The sequence below is a fragment of the Ceraceosorus guamensis genome (assembly GCF_003144195.1).
Source record: "Ceraceosorus guamensis strain MCA 4658 unplaced genomic scaffold IE81scaffold_58, whole genome shotgun sequence".
NCBI lineage: Eukaryota > Fungi > Basidiomycota > Exobasidiomycetes > Ceraceosorales > Ceraceosoraceae > Ceraceosorus > Ceraceosorus guamensis.
Window position 1 is genome coordinate 9255 of NW_020290053.1, and position 17860 is coordinate 27114.

Below are 17860 nucleotides of genomic sequence, written 5' to 3' on the forward strand. Positions count from 1 at the left end.
GCAGCTGGGTGTGCGGTGTACATGCGGCTGGGTGTACATGCAGGTGGGTGTACATGCAGCAGCTGGGTGTACGTGCAGCTGGGTGTACGTGCGGCGCATCCACGCAGATTCATCCTCAAGGTTTCGACTTTTTGTCTCAGACTTGTCCTTTCACTATTCACAGCGTTGGTCAAGACTCAAGACTGTGTACCTCAATTTCCCGTGTTGATCTCGACCGAGTATTCGATCATCACCAATCCTGAATCGGCTTTATGCGCAAAGCGACGCCGCTCACACTCAACTCGAAGTTGAGCACCTTGTTGCCTGCGAACCCTCATGCTGCTGCTCATGACTGGCATGCATGTGAAGAGAATGAGCCTCAAGCTAGTCTCACATTCGACATCGGGGCTTTGCGTTCCTGGCTATTTGCTGCGCATAATGATCAATGTCCGGGCAGCGGGCTGCAACCTGCGGGAATATTCTCGCCGCCCGACAAGAGCTCACGCGAAGCAGCGTTTCACTTTGCGATGTAGACACCACCGGGTACCGTAGGCTTCGAGGCTCTACCGCCGAGGAGATCGTCTACGGATTGCACATTGAACGCCAAGGGCGATGGCGCCATACGCCACCCCACTCGGCAAATCGAAGCGACATTCTACGCAGTGCCTGGGCGTCATCTTCACGTGTGCGGAAAGAAGCAAACACAACAGGGTATCAGGTGCAGAACATTCGACCATACTGTGAGACACATGCTCTCGTCTTCCACTGCTTGGTTGGAGCCTGAACATCGCCTCGCTTTCATCCTTCTGCCTTTGCCCTCGCCGCCGAACTCGCCTTGCAATTTCCGACACGATCTTCGCAGCAAGTCGCATCCGCCGTCCTTCGTCTGAAGTGTTGCCTACATACATCCACACAGACCGGCTCAGAATGCAGCTCCACAAGGTTGTTCTCTTTACACTGGCCATCGCAGCCGCTTCGAGCAGAGCTCAACCCATACCATCCAGGATGGGTCGGCCGTTCGAAAACGCACCTGTGGAAGATCTCGCAGGACATCCGACGCTCGGTCTGAGTGCATTCGAGGCAAGTCAGTCGCACGCTCGTCCTCAGCAAACGCGTCTTTGTGGCTGTCACTGACACGTAGCCCCTTCAGCGATGTCGATGTTTGCGCCGGGATCAAGGGGGTTCCAAATGACTCTTCACGAAGCATTACAAAGGCCTTGTCTCGAGCCCAATACGCACCCGGCGCGGCGTTTCGGCAGGGCCATCAACACCATGACAAGGCTCATTTCTCGCCTGCGGATCACTATCGACACTAGCCAAGCTACTGCCCCTCTTCGACACGCGCAAGAACTGCTTCCGAACGTTTCTCAGCTGTCACGACGGTCACACCCTTCTCAATTCAGTGACTTTTCCACCTGCGCCATCCCTTACTGCGGCCTCAACCTCTTCAGCACGGGGTCAGGAATCGGTGTCCCATTCTACGCCAAGAAAGGAGCCACACATGTGGAGAGTGTCAAGACAATGAGGAATGTATTGGCCGGGGACAAGCTACTCGGCAAAGCGAAAGCAAAGGCAAAGGAGCATGCGCAGGAGCACGAGGAGGAAGAGGGTGACAAAGACGGCGAGAAGCATTAATGCAGTCAGTCTATCGAGCACACACTCGGAAGCGCACGTGGGTTCTGGTGCAAGAAGACAGCGTGATCGTACTGAATCAGAAGGACACAACGGCATTCGTCATTTTTCGGAGCATAACCTGAAAACTACATAGCACTTATTCATGTCGCAATGCCAACTTCCAGTGGCAAGAATCCAAGTTTTCCGGGCGTCCCTTTGCCTTGCCTCGGCAGCCAATGCATGGAGCCAACACTGCTTTCGGGAGAATTTCACTTCCCATCCTGCTCCTCTGCCAGACTGATCTGGGTGCACAAAGGCTTTGCTGAAGGTGCGAAGCACACAGAGTCAGCGGCGGCTCTTCATCCGCAAGAACCTCTTGCTCAGACTGACCATGTACACGCTAGATCAAGTTTCGCCGCAGTGGAGCAGCTGCTCAAGAGTCTAGATGATCAACTTGCTCCGTCTGCATGCTTCTTCCCCAATTGGCGATTCCGCCCAGTCCCCAGGCGCACCTGACGTGCATACCGCGCGGGAGAGATCCAGAGCAGCGCTTGCGTTTGCTTCCTTTGCCGCCGTCTTTGCTTGGCGTGGCACTGGTGCGTGCCACGACGGGCTTAGCGCCAGTGCGGAGGTACGTGCTCTCATGGTCCTCATGCACCAAGGGGCTTCCCCTAAGATAAGGCGACTTGGCAGGCGGCTTGGCTCGGATAGGGCCTGCAGCCAGCTTTGCGGCGTCTATAGGCCCACCCGAGTTACGCACAGCGTCAGCAAGATCTTCGCTTGTGCGGATCGGTGCGGCGCTCGCCTGCTTGACGGCAGAGACCGCGAGCAGGCTGGCAAGGACCGTGACAATGCTGAGCTTCATCTCGTTGTACTTCAGTCAAGCGCGAATGTCAGCTGAGGTCTGCCGACTCGGAGACCTGCTCGGTACGCACTTGAATAATTTAAAGAAGCAGCGTGGAGCTGACGAGTAGGCGCGCAAGATGTGACAAGCTGGAGATAGTATTGGGGGACTTTTCGAAATACCGAGAGAAGAGGGCTAGAGGGATAAGGACAGGCCGGATGTCCGAATGAGGTCGAGGCGCACTCTTATAGCAACGCAGTGGCTCCATCAATCCTGGCAAGAGTCCGGCAGCTCGATTCCGTCAAGCTGCCCTTCATTTCGCATAAGCGGCAACGTTTGTTAGCTGAAGGAGACTACGAGCGAGATGGGCGATGATGCAGAAAGTAGGGCCTCCGATGCTTGATGGTCCAGGGTGTGCGGCGGACCGTGAAATGTCGACCTCATCCACTTCGGGTCATCAGGGACGCTACGACAGCCTCTAGCGACTTTGACATATTACTGACATGTGCCTTACATATCGCACGTGCGTCGAGTTTGATGCGGCTGCACTCAACGTCGACGTGTATAGGAACCAGCTGGACTAGTCTGGACCCAATCGCCGTCAAGGGCAGATGCTCTGATACAAGGACCAACGTCGGGATATCACCCCGCGTCATGCTCCTGCATGCCTTCGAGATCGCGACGGCGTCCCGATCCTTGCTGAATTACGAGCAGATGGCCGCCGTCGCCGCCGCTTTCATCGGCACAGAGGCGCGTGAAATCGGAAGTGTAGAGCCGATGGGCTCATTGCGCCGGTTGCAACGGCGTATTCTTCAGTCCACATGTCGTCGCATGCTCAAGTCGGCTGAGCAGGGTCTTGCAGCCGAGCTTCGCATCGGGCCTGCGCCGAAGAGGAATGGTCGAAAGGGTCACGATCCACACAGCGGTGTATGTTCTTCGATGCTTCTTCTCGATGCACCTTGCCACGCCGAAACATACCCTTGAATTGGAGCGATTGCGCAGCAGCATGCTTGAACCAGGTAGCCTGAGTCGCTCAAGTGAGCCTCGCAAAGACACAATGGCCAATGTCGAAAGAAGACGTTCAGACGTGAGAACACGAATCTTGAGAATGCGGCGACGAATAGCACGTGGACCTCAAGGCTTGCTCAGAGAGAGGATTCCCTTGGATCTCTTGGAGACATTGGCTCTCACAGTCGTTTGAGCTTTGATCCAAAAGCGCGTGCGCCTTGCGAGCATCTTCATCCTCAGTTGTGCCTCGATTTGGGCTTTTTCTGGTACCCTTACCGCTGCTGTAGAGTGGCTGCAATCGTGGATGCTGAATGCACACATGCGGCAAATCCATGAGCGCTCACAATTCTGGACGGAACGACCTAGGAGCTCATGGCGGGCGACCTGTGGACAGTATGCAAGGTACGTTCTTGCGCTTCGTGGACGCGTGCTGCCGACATGCAACATGAGCTCGTACCGAGCGCCTTCGATCTCGATGGAAAGGAGACGAAGCGTGTTCACGGCGCACAATTGTGCTAGATCGCTGGCGGACTCGTGGCCGTCTTGGATGCTGATGGGGTACAGCCTGGGAAGTCAAGGGGCGAATCATAGATGGGAGCTGCATACACAAGATACTACTTTCACAGGTACTGGTAGCTGTGACCATGCAGCTTACCTCGCCTTGAGACAGCCGCCCAGGAACGCCACGCCTTGAACCCCTCCCTCTAGTCGTAGTGCTGCTACATGATGGTGGATGCCATTTGAAGTCATCAGTCGTGGGTCCTGGGTGCGAATGGCTGAAATTTGAATCTGAATGCGGCCTGCCCCCGCTTGAGAGACGCTGCTGCGCTGATGCATAGCACAAGCCGGCGCCGTTCATTTCCGCGACTGCCGCGAGGCCCGCGGCCCGGGGTGAGGAGGCGCCGCCGCCGCCGAATTCAGCGGCGTGGCAGAGCACACGGACTCTTGAATGGTCCCGTGGCTCAACAGAATGTGCTGTATGTACATGTCAGCCGCAGTCTTGCGCGTTCAATCGAGTCATACGCTTATCAGCTCTGAGTAAAGGTACGTGAGCGTGAGCTTCATAGGAGCAAAGTAAACAGGCACTACACGGTGCCTGAGATTTGCGGTCAGAGTCAGAGTGGCAGAGGCAATCCACACCCTGAATTACATACAGCACTTGCGGCCAAAGACTTTCCAAAAACGTGCGTAGTCACAATGTCCCGGTGCTGCAAGCATCAGCCACTGACGCAAGACTGATTCATGGACCGTGGAAGAGCCAGGTTGAGTCAGTCATGAGTTTGTCGGTGCCGCCCGTTCTTAATTGATTTTGATTGCGGCTCAATCCTGGGATTTCCAAGCAAGAGATTCGCGTGATTGCCTTGCAAAATAGGAAAGACATATATGCGGACCGTGCCGATGTGGACGCATTTTTCATATATTAATCAAAATGGATTTCTGCTCAATATTGCGCCCCTATTCACATGATTTAAAGTCGAACTGTCGCTCACGAGTCAAAATTGCGACCCAAAACCTGACTCACGGGTCTGAATCAAAAATCAAGAACGCGCCAACGGCACTTTAAGTCATGAGTAGGGTAAATAGACTTTCCATGCATATATTATACGCATGACGCCTCACGTGCAAGATGGTTCAATTCAGTGAATGCAACCTTCAAATCAAATCAGAATCTTGAATCGAGAACCAAAATTTGAGTCAGCAGTCACACGTTTCTGCGGCGCACGATGATGCCATTCGTGACTCAGACTGCTTGATTTTATCCTCGTCTCATTCAAGATTCAAGATTGCGCCCATGGCGCTCGTAAAAACATGGGACCCGCCTCGACCTCTTCCCGCGTAGGTTCCCTCCCGTTCCGAGACCTCAACAGCGTTCGTAAACCTCGTCCAGCTCCTGTACTTCAAGGTACCAAGAAGGGTAATGAGTGTCCAACGATCATTGGCTACGCACAAAGCCAAGAGCCGCTGTCCGGGCGGTAGCTAGCTCAATCCTCCTCCCCCAGCTGTTCCAGATACTTTTTGCTCGTTGGTCTCTGCTGGTACTATTTGCTCGCCTGTAAAACAGGCCCGAGCAGTCAGGCTGACCACTTGGCTACCCCTCCCTGAACCTTCGACGTTTCCTAGCCTTGGCGTCTGCACACATTTTCGGCGCCATCGAGCGACATTTTAGCAGCGTCTCACGATTGGCGCAAATTCAGGCAATGAATGGTGCGTGACGCTGTCTCACCGCAGGCCTGAACCTCCAATGTACCTCTAGGTACACGAAAACGCCTACACCGCGCACCACACTACGCACACGGGTTTACAAACCAAGGCGCGATGTCATCAAGCGCAATGCGCTGTGTACAGAATGCAGGAGCGGCGTTGAGAGGCGCTACGCTTTGTTTTGTGACCACTACGCTTGGGCGTGAGGCTGTCCAATTCTCGGCTATAAAACAGCTTGTCCGATCTGCCCGCTTGTGACTCTGACCCCAAGCGACGCAAAATCATCACCGACGACTCTGTGCGTTTGATCCCAGCACACTAATCGCCTGCAATTCCCGAACGCATCAGTAATTAGTCAAGATGAAGATGCAGACTTTTACAAGCACGATTGCAGGTGTGGTATTCTGCTCATTCCTTTTGGCATCTCCTCAAGCTCAAGCGGCACCTCTCTCTGGGAGCGCGACTCGCTTAGTCGCTCGAGCCCCCTGCCACGACCTGAACCCTCAGTCTGCTGTGGATGACCCAATCAAGCAACTCAAGCATTGGTTCAAGCTCGAGACCATTAGCCACGCTGTAGGTGAGTGGAGTCCAGAAGACGCGGCATGTGTTGAGGTTTCCCATACTTTTGGAGGTCGCTGATCTCTCCTTTTGTATTTCTACAGACATCTTCTTTGGCACGAGCATGGCTTCTTTCGACCCTGCGACGAGCCAGCGCATCAGCATGAAAGCAGATAACGGCGTCACTTTCCCCGCCATCACGTTGTCCGCGAACCCGGGTAGCGACAGCGACCCATCTTTGACCGGTCTGAATTTTGGAAACATGTTTGGCGTCACCAAGCTGCTCAAGCGTCAGCGCTTCATCCCCGGTCACGGCAAGAGCACTGGTGGGAATGGCGTCAACACCTACTCAGTGACTGTTGCCCAAAGCGAATGCAAGGACGCAAATGGCAAACCGTGCGACAAGCGATTCGGATTCAACGGATTGACGCAGTAGAAGTCTCAGTCGCGGTTCACAAGCGCTTCTATCTCTTTGAATGCGGCTCGACAGGACCTCTGTGCAGTCTTGCTTCCTTAAAGCTTCCTGTCCTTACTCCTACAACTTCACGCGCCACTTAACCAAGCACGTCTGTCTTCCTCGCCCATCCACGCTTCTCAGCCTCTCATTCGCTCGAAGCACACTCTCTTTCACTTCGTCTGCCGGAGCTACTTCGCTGGCTGTACTCGATTTTTCGCTTGACACCGAAGACATGTGACTTTTACTCCCCTCTGCGCACAATGTGTTCACGATAGAAGTATTGAACAGAGACGCAATCGTGCATGACACGTGGATGAAGCATCAAAGAAGGGCACGCGACGCGTTGATTCTTGAGACGAAAAGGTTCGTAACGACCCGAGTGCGATGACAAAGCGTTTCGCTCATGAATACGGTGGTGAATAGTCTTTGAGTCAAGAGAACGGACATCTACATGCATCTGTGTTGCTTACACCAGTCATCAGTATGGATGCGTCTCTAAGCGCAGCACGAGACTGTGTCAGACTGTAAGTCATATAGCAGCGCTGGCGGCACCTCGCTCGTGCATTCAGGATGACCGACGACCTAGGCCCGATACAACTTTCACAACTACTCGACCTGGGAGTATTGGATTGTAGGCAAACATTTCCCGAGGCACACGCTGATCGATTGATGTTGCACAAGTGGTGTAATGAAAGGGCCCGAGATGGCTGACTGGTGGGCGGTCACGCATGCGACGTTGTGTTCGTTGAGTATGACGAGACGGAAACTGGCTGTGCAACGGCAAGAAGTCATGCCCTCGATGCGCTGCGCTAGCTGAAGTGATCACCGAGTTGTCAAGCCCGCTCCAAAGCCAAAAAAACAAATGAGGCCTTTGCAACCCGGAGAATGCTTCTGTTCTCGGTTGTGGTCGTCTGTTCTGGTAGCTTCCTGCCACAGTTCAGGCCTGTGCTTTTCGGGGCGCGTCCCATTTGTAGGTTTGACCAGATGGGCATAATCGATGCCATGCGCTGCTTGAGTTCCTTCATCACGCTTTTCAAAGGTGGGTTTGGCATCGTGCTCCACACGGTGGGGTGACCGGAGATGTTCCTCTCGACCCAGATTCCAGAACGTTCTAAGTTTGAAGGTAGCACCTCTCGTGACAGGCAAGATTAAGATTGTCCTCGTACGCGCCAGTCCGGCTTCGACATCCTGGATGAGTGAGGCACGCAAAAATTGCGATGACGCTGTCGTCGAGAGCAACGCCTCGGCTATCATGGAGGTTTCGGAGCGAAGGCTCTCCACAAGATCAGCACTTCATTGGTGATTCTGAAGCCGTGTCTCATCCACTCACAGTGCTGCGTGTACTTGGAAAACAAGGGAACACGTTCCAGCGCCCATGAATCCGGCAGCAAATTCCGCCCTTCAGCGACTCGTGGTCGTGCAGGTGCTGCGTTCACAAGCATCGCTGTGGCAATCATGCAAAGGGTGGCAGCGCTGCTCAAGCATCGTAGCGTGACCATTGCGAAAGACAAAGGAGTCCTCGGATGGCGTGGAGGTAGTGACGCGGGGGAAAAACGGAGGAGATGTGAGGAGCAGGGCTGATCACAAGTTGAGGCAGCAGGTCGGACAAAGATGAACGAGGGGTCGCAGCACGACGAAGAAAATCTTACTGTCGCGCTTTATGCCGGGTTTCCTGGGTTTGTAGTCCCACCATCTGAATTGTGATGCCATCGACGGAGATGGAGCAGTCATATTTCGTCCAGGCTCCGGACCGTGGCGAGAGCTGCAGTACGGCGAGCTTAAGGGCGTCTGTCTGCACAAACGCCTGGCCAACCTCGTGCTGGAGTCTGCGCACCGGTTCCAGGGTACAGGGCACCACAGCCCGGATCGACGCGCGATCGACATTGCAGGTACGATCGTGAATTGAATGACAGAGCCAGGGGCGACTCTGTGTCATGAACCGTCTCAATCCTTTCTCTCGCTTGCCTGCTGCACGGTGTACATAAAGAGCTGAGGTTCTACCGCCGCTACTCTCAGCTGAGTTGGTGAAGAAATAAGTACCTTTTGGCTGCGTCTGGAATCTTGGTCCTTCTGTTATTGCTTACTTGAAGGACTGCCCGTGGCGCACGGGCGAGGAGTAACAATGGTGAGTGTGTCACGCACCACGGAGCGGCGCCGCGTGCCCAGCCGTCAATGTCCGTTGTGCTCGCCTTTGCGACGGTCCGAGGCACTGAGTAGGTGTGGAAGGAGACGAGTTGCCAGTGATTTGTGGCGCTGCGCAGTGCTCCACAATAGCTTGAGCATACCCACTACACTACGACCTGGGGTTTCTTCGGTGTGCACCTGCGGGAATTCCAGCCTTTTACGTCTCCCAAACTCTCAGTCACCCGATAATGTCGTCGCGCATGTCCTTTGAAATCCTTTTGCCGAAAGGCATTCTCGTGGAGATTTCCCTAGCTCATGGTCGACCAATGAAGTGCCCACAAGCAGCTGCAGACCTACAAGGAGCGTACTTGAACACGCGGCAGACGTTCCGTGATTTGTTTTCTGCTGATATGCAACGTTTGCTCTTCACACACAAGACCAAGGAGGTCGGGCAGAATTTTAGCGTCTGCGCATTCGGGCATGCAAGAACCGCGATACACTCCACCATGAGCGACAGTGCACTTGCGCCGCCCTCTCATGCTGTGACAGGCCGGAATAGCGCCTTGACGAGTGAGCTCTGGTCGGCAGAAGCCATTGTAGTAAGAAGAGATCAAGTTCGCGCCAAGTCGAAGATGGCCTGAAAGGAGTCGCAAAAAGATGTGGTCGTGCATCAGGAGGGGTCCGTGCACTACGTAGACTGCTCAGCGACCTCGAATGTGAAAGGGACGGCGTGTGCTCAAACGCCATCACTCATTGTAGTGTCGATACTGTAGCTTTTCGCTGACTGCTTCTGTACTTGATGTCTTTGACTGTTTTCCCCTCCATTCTTCCACCGCCCGCTGCAACAGGCTAGACCGAGCTTTAGAACCGTCGAAGGCTCGCTTTCAAGGCACAAAGAAGGAGTCACATCTCAAGCAGGCTGTTCGCAAGCTTGCTTGCATACGCTCGCATCGGCGAGATACTCGCACAGTAATGAGCAGCGCAAGAAGGCGGCACTGCAGGAGCGACCGAGAAAGTTTGACCGCCGCCGTAGTCCCACGCACTTGGGTATCGCTTTGGTCATCTCTTTGGTCATCTGACAGCGCCACAGTAGCTGCTTAGTGAAAGGACGGGATGAGCCAAATTAGACAAGCAGAGTCACAGTGTACTATAGCCAAGAGCACTCACTCAGTTTTGGCCCCGCATACATCGCAATTATTCACACTGTCGCCTTTAGCATTCGTGCATCTTACGGACTGAAGCTCGCGCGCTTGTTGGCGGGAAGTCAAGATCGGATTGGATCGCGCGAACCCCTCCACGAGCTTGCGCGCTAGTAGTAGATAAACGTATATATTGCGGCTGCGTAGAAGAGGTGGCATGGAGCGCTTGCTCAGCACGCTGGTGTTCTTCGTATCATTGTACGTACGGGCACGTTCTCACAATGCGGAAAGGTGTCTCTCGTTAAAAGATGACTTGTACTAGAGGGATAAAACAATCAGCAAACAGGACAAAAGAGACGAACAAATACAACTCAAGTGCGCACGCTTGCAAGCATCCTCTCTTGAGCCACCCCTGCCCGCATCACTGCTGGTGAGCACTTTGCCTGCTCTTGAATGTGCGCTGTATGACCACCTCGTCATCCTCTTGCTCTGTGGGCAGAGGTGCAGCAGCAGCCTGCGGGGACGCAGGCACAATGGTGACGACCACAGAGTCAAAGGCCGATGCCACAAGCAGAGAGTGCAGGTGGGCGTTGAACCAGCCCCAGTTGCCAGGAGGACCTGGTGGGGGGTTGACGTAGAGCAGCTCCTGCGTGGCAGAGCTGTGAGGTTCGAGGAGCTCCGCACAGATGCCAGACCAGAGGGCAGGGTGGTCCAAAACGATGCAATGACAGCGCTGGCGTATCCATTGCTGCTCATCCTCGCTGCCCATGCTGGCTTGCGCCACTGCTCTGAACCCACAGTGCCCGTCTGGTGCAGGGTCATACTGTAGCCTCTTGCAGCAAATCGACTCCAGGTATGACTGCAGTGTTGCCGCTTGTTGCACCATTTTTGCTTCCTGTGGTCGTGGAAGGGGCACATGACGAGGGACCAAGGTGTAGCCCAGCCGGGCAATGATCTCCCAGCAGGCACCGAGTGGCTTGGCCTCGATGCGGATTGCAGCACCACTGCCTGCAACTTGGGCCAGACGTGGGCCTGCACCACCACGATGAGCTGTGAACCTGACAGCCGGCATGGGCACGGTGCCGATGATCTGCTCCACAACAACGAAGGACATTTGCGTCTCGGTGCGCTGGACTTGGACGTGTGCCAGAAAGGGCCATTGCTGCTCTAGGAGAGGATGTGCTGGTCCACTCCAATGAGCACTCACGTTGCTGAACCTGGCGCCTTCCGGTTGTCTCTCTGCCTGATCCCTCCCATCGATCGCTTCCTCCAGAGTGGCGTACGTTTGCGTTCCCAGAGGATGCTGGTACTCGTAGCCACTTTTGTGCTGGTGGATTTGGTAGCGACCAAGGCATTTGCGCATGTTGAGCTTGGTGGTGCGAGCTCTTAGGGCTGCATACGCAACTGCCGTGTAGTGGGCTGCGTGGAGAGTGCCGCACTCCACCACAGTGGGAGGATCGACGAATGAGGCGGCCCTGGCTGCCCACTGCTCACTGTCGGTGCAACTGTCAATCGCTTCAAGCTTGAGGGTCGATGAGCTTGACCCTAGGCCAAGCATTGGCGTTGACGTTTGCGCTGCCAGCCGGCGTGCGCTGAGCCTCGTGCTCTTTTTTGACCCAGCAGAAGATGCTGAGGGTGCTGGAGAGGTGGCCCGCTGCACGCAGCGAGGAGGGCGAGCAGGTTTGATGAGCGCTGGCGGTGCAGGCGAGGGTGCTGGCGAGGGCAAAGCTGGTGGCGAAGAGGAGCCGTACGGCACCAAGCCAGGCTGCTGGACCTTTGGCCTCTTCTTTGTGCTTGCCTTTGCTGCTAATTGTGGACTTGCCGGGTTGGCGCCACGCCGGTTGGCCATTTCATCGACCGAGCTGCGTTGGCCCAGGTCGCTCACTTGGTGCTTTAGGGAGGGTGAGCAAGGTGGCAGTGATGGTGCATCTGGACGTGATGGCCGCTGCAGTTGACATTTATGGCGCACCACTTGATCCACCTGGCTCATGGACACCTTTGAAAGACCAAAGCGAGGATAAAATGTTGGTGGCTCGGTGGCGGCGCGGGAAGCAGCAGAGGTGGGCGGCGAGGAGGAGCCAAAGTGATTTGCCGGCTGCTGGTGCGGCTTTCCCAGATGACTACGTGTTGGCCCCATGGTCTGCTTTGCTGCAGTGGGGGCAAGGGCAGACATTGGGAAGAGTTGTCTGGCTGGCTCCTCTGTAGAGAACGAGAGCATACTGGTTGTTGGCTGTTGGGTGGGCACAGCCTCGGATCTCACAACCGTGTGCTGCTCAGCTGACTTTCTCTCCTCGGAATGATGATGAGCCGAAACCGTCCGCAATGGGGCGCAGGTGGCTGCTGGCGTTGGTCTGCTTGCCTGCTGTCAGCCAGGAGGGGTAGGTGGAAGCTGCTGCGGTGGTTGCTGGTGCTGCTGCTGCTGCTGCGGCTGCGGTGCTGTTCTCTGCTGCCACGGCTGCAGTGCTGCTCTCTGCTGCTTGCGCTCCTCTTCCTTGACCAGATGAGCCTGTGCAGGCTCCCCACATCCCACACTCCGCGCAGTTGCTGACCGTGCGAGACCACAACGATGGGCCGAATGGAAGCGCTCAGAGACGTGTGTGTGCGAAGGGGCGGGGCTATTTCCGAGGCGAATGGGGGATCGGTAATCAAATGCAAAGCGAAGACAATTCTGGAGGACGGGTGGGAGAGGGGTGTCAAAAGACAATTTTGGAGGGCAGACGCGAGAGAGGTATCAAAGACAAAGCGAAGACATCACCGGACACCGGGCGTGAGGGAGATGTCAAAGACGAAAGGGAAGGAGACTCCCGGTTCAGCTAGTCGAAGTGCCGGCCCCTTGATGGTCAGAGACCCCTACGGACATGTGTAGAGCTCTGTCCTGGTCGCTCAATGCTGTCAATGAGCTCCGAATTTGACTTCAGGCCGCAACATATAGCACAAGGCAACCGCACTCGTCATGGCCCCGCATGAGCCAGGAGGGGCGCGTTTCTATTTTACGCGGCATGAGGCGACTCTAGAACGTTGATGCTTGCCTGGAATGCACAGAGCTGCACAACGTAAAGGGGGCCCAGATTTGCCCCGCGTGGAGCGCACCTCCAATCATATGTGGTCCCAATTGATTCGTCCAGTCTCCCGATCTCAGTGGGTAAGTTTAACATGATAACAGCATGGCGACGTTTTCATACTAGGTACAAGGTACGGCTGACTCGAACAGAGAATTGCGACAGCTGGATTTCCTTGAAAGTCTGTGCTTGTAGTGTCGGTCTATAATACACTTTGAGTCATTCGGTACCTACGTCTACGCAAAAAGCTGAACCGTGGCTGGTGTGGAGGTGAGTATTGCATTTTGGAGTCGCTAATGTCCCACATTTGCGAGCTCTCGCAGAAGTGTGAGAACGAAACACAAGTTTGCAGACCAAAAATTAACTTCAGTCGCGTACCGACGCAATTGCTATTGCAGCTTTATGACTCGTCCTAGGTTGTGGACTCCACCACTTTGCGCTTCGCATACTACAAACTCTACTTTGGTCAACGCTTTGAGTCAGGGGATTGCGAGAGCGTGGAGCACGAGTTGAAGTCCAACATGTGCCAGTCGTGAGCCTTGGGTGCGTGGCAGTGATCCACTTACTGTCCAATTTCCCAATGAATGAGATCGAGGTAAGAACCACGATCCGCGCCGCACAAAGCAGCGCGCGCGCATCGCTCCGCCTCTCACAATTCTCGCGTGCTAGCCTCACCGATCAAGTCCTTCGCTGTGTGGCGCTCGATATTTGCCAGACAGCTATTCTCGATAAACAGCCTCTGGCATCAGGGTCTGACAGGCTGATGGACTTGTAACATCTCGATTGGTCGTTGGACGGAACCTCATTGTAGCGCTTGCCTGATTTAACTATAAGTGTCGCTGCTCCACTGCTAAATTGTTGCGTCCGCTCTTCATCCCCTTTCCATCTTCTTACATCTTCATCTTCCTCCCTTGCGCCCCACAATTTTCACCTGCCATTCATCATGAATCTCCTTCAGTCGCTACTTTTCGTGTGGTTCGCCGCATTTGCAGCATCTGCCAGTCCCCTGCCACTAGAATTGACGTCATTCTCTTGTGGAAACAAATTCGTTCTAGTCATGAGCTACAGTCGGTCAAGCCTCTCCATTCCATATGATGCAGTAGTGCCAGGTGAGCCTTTGTACCGAGCATGTAGGCGTTTTTTTGGCCATCAGTCTCAAAAAGAAAGTCTTTGTTTTATCTGTGCATCAACAATGTCGTGCCGGCTGCAACTCTGTTCAACGTCACAGAGCAACTGCGCGATCTGCTGCATGTGCATCCTCATGCAACTCGCAAACCATCACTACTCTTGGCCCCAACACTTTCGCGTGCGGAGAGCTTTCCGATCTGGATAGGCCGAGCGCTACAAAGCCTTTGGGACGCACCGAGTCGGTTCAACAGAAGAGACACACCCTTCATCAAAATGCCCAAAAATCCTTCCAACAAGGATCACAAGAAGGGACCCGCGTTCCCACCAGTTCATACCGATGAGCATCTCCGAGATAAACCCCCAAGCTGCGATGATGGACCAGGCACATGTACCTTTGGACTTGGTGGTCCTGGTCTAACTCACTAAGTCCTGAGTGTGTTCTTCTTCTCGCAGGGCTGCGCGTGAGTTTGGGGTCCCGGAAGGTAGTGGACGGAACTTACTCTGACAGCTCGGTCATCGTTCCTGCTTTCCAGTGCTCTTCGTCGTGCTGTTCTGCGCTTGATTTTTGGTTGTGTCAGCCTTTCCAAGAGGTTGCAGGCCTAGAGCCGAGCCTTTCCCTGGTAACAAGTTTGACTCAGTATGACTGGCCCAGTGTCAACTATTTCAGTCCTCTTCTTGCTTGTTATCGATCAGATCATAGCTTGCAATCTATCAAGTCTTTGCCGACCATGACATTGATTGATCGTCGTAGTGCACCCTCAGATGATAATTCCTAAATCCTGTTCGAGATATGGACGAGCGTTGCAGACGGCGAGGAAGCACCGAGAGCGTGTGAAGCTTACTTGGCTTATTCGCTGCCTCGAATGCTGTCCCGAAGCGGCAAGTCTCCCCAATTGACGCGAATATTGTAGCCTGCGGCGCATCGCGAGAAGTTTTTCGCCGCGCGACATTTCGTTTACCAGAACTGAGTACTGAGAGCCGATGTAGTTGGCTACATGGGGTGTATCTGAGCCAATCAAGGCCTCTACCTCGGATTTGCAGCGTAAGCACCATCATGTGCGTATTTGCGAAAATTCTTCGGCCTTGCTTAGTTGCCCATCGTCTCTTGCGGCAAAATATTTCGGTTTGTTACGCAACTAAGGCGTGTAAGCGTTTCCCGATAGCTCCGTGCCACGGGTTTTTCAAAAAAGGCCACAGAGTGATACACGGTCTCTACATGCCAGTACAATCAATGGAGTGTCAGCACTCCTGTGAGGGCTTCACAAGAGACCAGCCCCCAGTCAGATGGTTTCTTTTTTGCAATGATGGCAAAGACGTCAGGGAACCCAAACTTCCTCACACAGCTTTCCTGGGCCATGGTGCAACATTTACAGGGTAGTCATCGCTTTTGCCACCTACAAATGCTCGTGATGCTGAGGGCCCCCTTTTGTTCTCGGGGGCTACAGAGTTTCTGAGTCTGAGGTCGTCGCATCGTCGGGCCAAATGTTGGCGCACCGTGAAGGCTAATTTCAGGCGAATAGAGTTCTGATAGCACATCCTCGAGCGTCATCTCTCTGCGGTTTGTGATAGTCTCTCCGCTGGGGCACAAGTCTGGGCTCTACTTTGTTGACACAAGACGATTCGTAGATCGCCTTGACGGTATAAAGCATCACAGGCAGAAATCTGAAAGCTCCGATGAACGACCATTGCAATCGCGGTCTCGCTCGGCTTCACCGATGGGCCGATCCATCTTCAATCATGTTGACGACCACTTTCAAAGTAGCTTCAAGAGCGGCTTTCGTTTCAAGAGTGAGCGCCCAACGCAAATTTAGGGCACACTAGTTGCCTTGAAAGCTTTCGGCGAGGTCGGCAACGTGTACAGGCTTTGCGGAGAAGCAAAAGAACGCAGCAGCAACTTTTCTGGTGGCGATTGCCAGACACATAGAATCCCGTTGACGCAAAGCATTCCCGCAGGCAACGCTGTCCCATAAGGTTGAAATTGGACCTACCGTGCCCTGGACGCCTTTATGCAAGTTTACACAGAGAAGGCTCCTCATCTTTCCTCTTCATTTTCCAATTGAAATTTGTTTGATCCAGACGTCATCATGACATAGCACCGAGCATTCGACTCTGACTTGTCCTGCGGATTTTTGCGCATGACTCGTTGCTCTGAGAAGGTCTCCAAGCAGCCTGCGACACTGCCAACTTGTTCGAAGTGGGCGTGTCACGTCTAATCACTCAGTGTCATACTCTTTTGAGCTGACTTTCGGGCTCAGCGCCTTAAACTGAATCAGCAATTGAGTGCCGAAGGAATAGCAACGATCGCAACGACTCCTTCCCTTTGTCCAAGCGGACGTCAGCTCAAACGAGGGTTGACGAACGCTGAGTTTTCTTAGTTGGAAGCATTCCCTACAGCACAGCAGCTTTATATAATCCGCGAACGAAACGAATTCCAAAGCGGTTGAACACTATTAGACCAGGCATTGGGCTGTAGCGAGGCTAGCGACCTACTGACAAAACGTTTGAGAGGTACAGCAGAACCGTGATGTGAAGATTTGACCAGGCGCACTAAGAAAACAAATCTCGTCTAACATTTGCTCTAAGCCCTAGCTAGTAAGGTTGGAGCTCGCCGCAATCTATTTCCCTAGCTATGCTTGCTGCACGAATAGGTGACCTCCGACGGCGAGAAGCCAAACCGATCTCATCTTGTACAGATCCACACAAAGCTCAGAGACATTTTTAACGATCACCAATGTTTGCTGCTTACCTTGAACTGCAACGAAAGCAGAATCAAAAGTAAAGTTGAAGAGCGCGTCAACCCTAGGCTTAGTGACAGCAAACGCCTCGAGGAAGCAGATGGAGATATCAGAAATTTGCTGCAACTTTCGCAGTCAGACTCCTCGATTGAAACGTTTCCAAGAAACTTCATTTCTATAGAAGCCTCTTCCACCATTAGTTACGAGCGATCGCATATGCTGCACTGCGCTGATCCATGTCGAGCAAGCGCTTTTGGTGCATTGCAGACGCTCCCAATTTCCCTCAAGGTCCTTGGAAGGCGCCATCGTACACTGCGACTGGCTCGAGCACTCACTTGCTTGAGCTAATTTTGCGCCAGGTTGCCGGTCTGCTGGCTCCACAGCTGGCGTTCGCTCAACTTCAATTACAAACTCGGAAATCAATCAAAAGCGTTCACGCCATACATGGAAAAAAATTAAGTATGGAACACAGGATGAGCAAGTTGCTGAGAAATTGTGGGTCTTTGTACCACAATTTCTGAGCTCCTTGCTCATCCTTAGGGGCGGTCAACTTCGATGCACGTTCGCCAGCTTCGCAGCTTTTCCGGTTCAAGGATAATTGCTTGGCTTCTCTCGTTAGACTTTCCAACGTCAAGTGTGTCGCGCCATTTGTTTCGTAATTCTGTGGCCGCAGGCCGCTAAGGAGGGCCCAGTCACAAAGGGCGGCGAGGGAACCAAAAGAAGGCGCTGTGCATTCATTCGCACAATTCGTCTTGCGCGTGGCTCACTGACGAACCAAACTCCGAAGCGAAAGCAACCTGTGGCAAATTGACTCATGCACGGTGCCGTTCAAGCGCTGACAGGGACGGGATTGAAAATCCCGCTTCATGTTTGTGACCCTTCGTTCTTTAGTCCTGACAGACATGACCCAAGCAGCTGCACGAATGACGAACTGGGCCGAGTGAAAGAACAGGTGACTAATTTGCGCTGATCACTATTTTGCTTTCAATCTACAAATGACATGCTTTTCGAGA

General features: G+C 53.8%; 6 protein-coding genes across 6 annotated transcripts; 3 read left to right on the plus strand and 3 right to left on the minus strand.

Annotated features, from left to right (window-relative positions):
• Window positions 1-709: 709 nt before the first annotated feature.
• IE81DRAFT_204123 (hypothetical protein) lies at window positions 710-1826 on the plus strand. The gene is made up of 2 exons (XM_025510907.1): window positions 710-1063; window positions 1130-1826. The coding sequence occupies exons 1-2, from the start codon at window positions 907-909 to the stop codon at window positions 1612-1614; spliced, it is 642 nt and encodes a 213-aa protein (XP_025367888.1). The 5' UTR covers window positions 710-906; the 3' UTR covers window positions 1615-1826.
• On the plus strand, window positions 1827-2667 carry IE81DRAFT_204112 (hypothetical protein). Its single transcript, XM_025510906.1, has one exon. It carries the CDS (start codon window positions 2039-2041, stop codon window positions 2492-2494), a length of 456 nt encoding a protein of 151 aa, XP_025367889.1. The 5' UTR covers window positions 1827-2038; the 3' UTR covers window positions 2495-2667.
• Window positions 2668-3043: 376 nt separating this feature from the next.
• IE81DRAFT_325258 (hypothetical protein) lies at window positions 3044-3463 on the minus strand. The gene has a single exon (XM_025514462.1). The coding sequence runs from the start codon at window positions 3443-3445 to the stop codon at window positions 3221-3223; it is 225 nt and encodes a 74-aa protein (XP_025367890.1). The 5' UTR covers window positions 3446-3463; the 3' UTR covers window positions 3044-3220.
• Window positions 3464-3563: 100 nt separating this feature from the next.
• On the minus strand, window positions 3564-3863 carry IE81DRAFT_325260 (hypothetical protein). The gene has a single exon (XM_025514463.1). It carries the CDS (start codon window positions 3764-3766, stop codon window positions 3572-3574), a length of 195 nt encoding a protein of 64 aa, XP_025367891.1. The 5' UTR covers window positions 3767-3863; the 3' UTR covers window positions 3564-3571.
• A 1852-nt stretch (window positions 3864-5715) lies between these two features.
• On the plus strand, window positions 5716-6691 carry IE81DRAFT_204160 (hypothetical protein). The gene is made up of 2 exons (XM_025510908.1): window positions 5716-6224; window positions 6310-6691. The coding sequence occupies exons 1-2, from the start codon at window positions 6008-6010 to the stop codon at window positions 6639-6641; spliced, it is 549 nt and encodes a 182-aa protein (XP_025367892.1). The 5' UTR covers window positions 5716-6007; the 3' UTR covers window positions 6642-6691.
• Window positions 6692-10346: 3655 nt separating this feature from the next.
• IE81DRAFT_348958 (hypothetical protein) lies at window positions 10347-12098 on the minus strand (the record flags this gene model as incomplete). The annotated part of the gene is made up of 2 exons (XM_025516323.1): window positions 10347-11816; window positions 11895-12098. 2 exons carry the CDS (start codon window positions 12096-12098, stop codon window positions 10347-10349), a joined length of 1674 nt encoding a protein of 557 aa, XP_025367893.1.
• Window positions 12099-17860: the final 5762 nt, after the last annotated feature.

Coding starts and splice junctions, on each gene's coding strand:
- IE81DRAFT_325260 (XM_025514463.1), bottom strand. CDS start 3,766: ATGTGTGCATTCAGCATCCACGATTGCAGCCACTCTACAGCAGCGGTA.
- IE81DRAFT_204160 (XM_025510908.1), top strand. CDS start 6,008: ATGAAGATGCAGACTTTTACAAGCACGATTGCAGGTGTGGTATTCTGC. Junction 6,225..6,309: donor GACCATTAGCCACGCTGTAG/GTGAGTGGAGTC, acceptor GTATTTCTACAG/ACATCTTCTTTGGCACGAGC.
- IE81DRAFT_204112 (XM_025510906.1), top strand. CDS start 2,039: ATGATCAACTTGCTCCGTCTGCATGCTTCTTCCCCAATTGGCGATTCC.
- IE81DRAFT_325258 (XM_025514462.1), bottom strand. CDS start 3,445: ATGCTGCTGCGCAATCGCTCCAATTCAAGGGTATGTTTCGGCGTGGCA.
- IE81DRAFT_204123 (XM_025510907.1), top strand. CDS start 907: ATGCAGCTCCACAAGGTTGTTCTCTTTACACTGGCCATCGCAGCCGCT. Junction 1,064..1,129: donor TCTGAGTGCATTCGAGGCAA/GTCAGTCGCACG, acceptor TAGCCCCTTCAG/CGATGTCGATGTTTGCGCCG.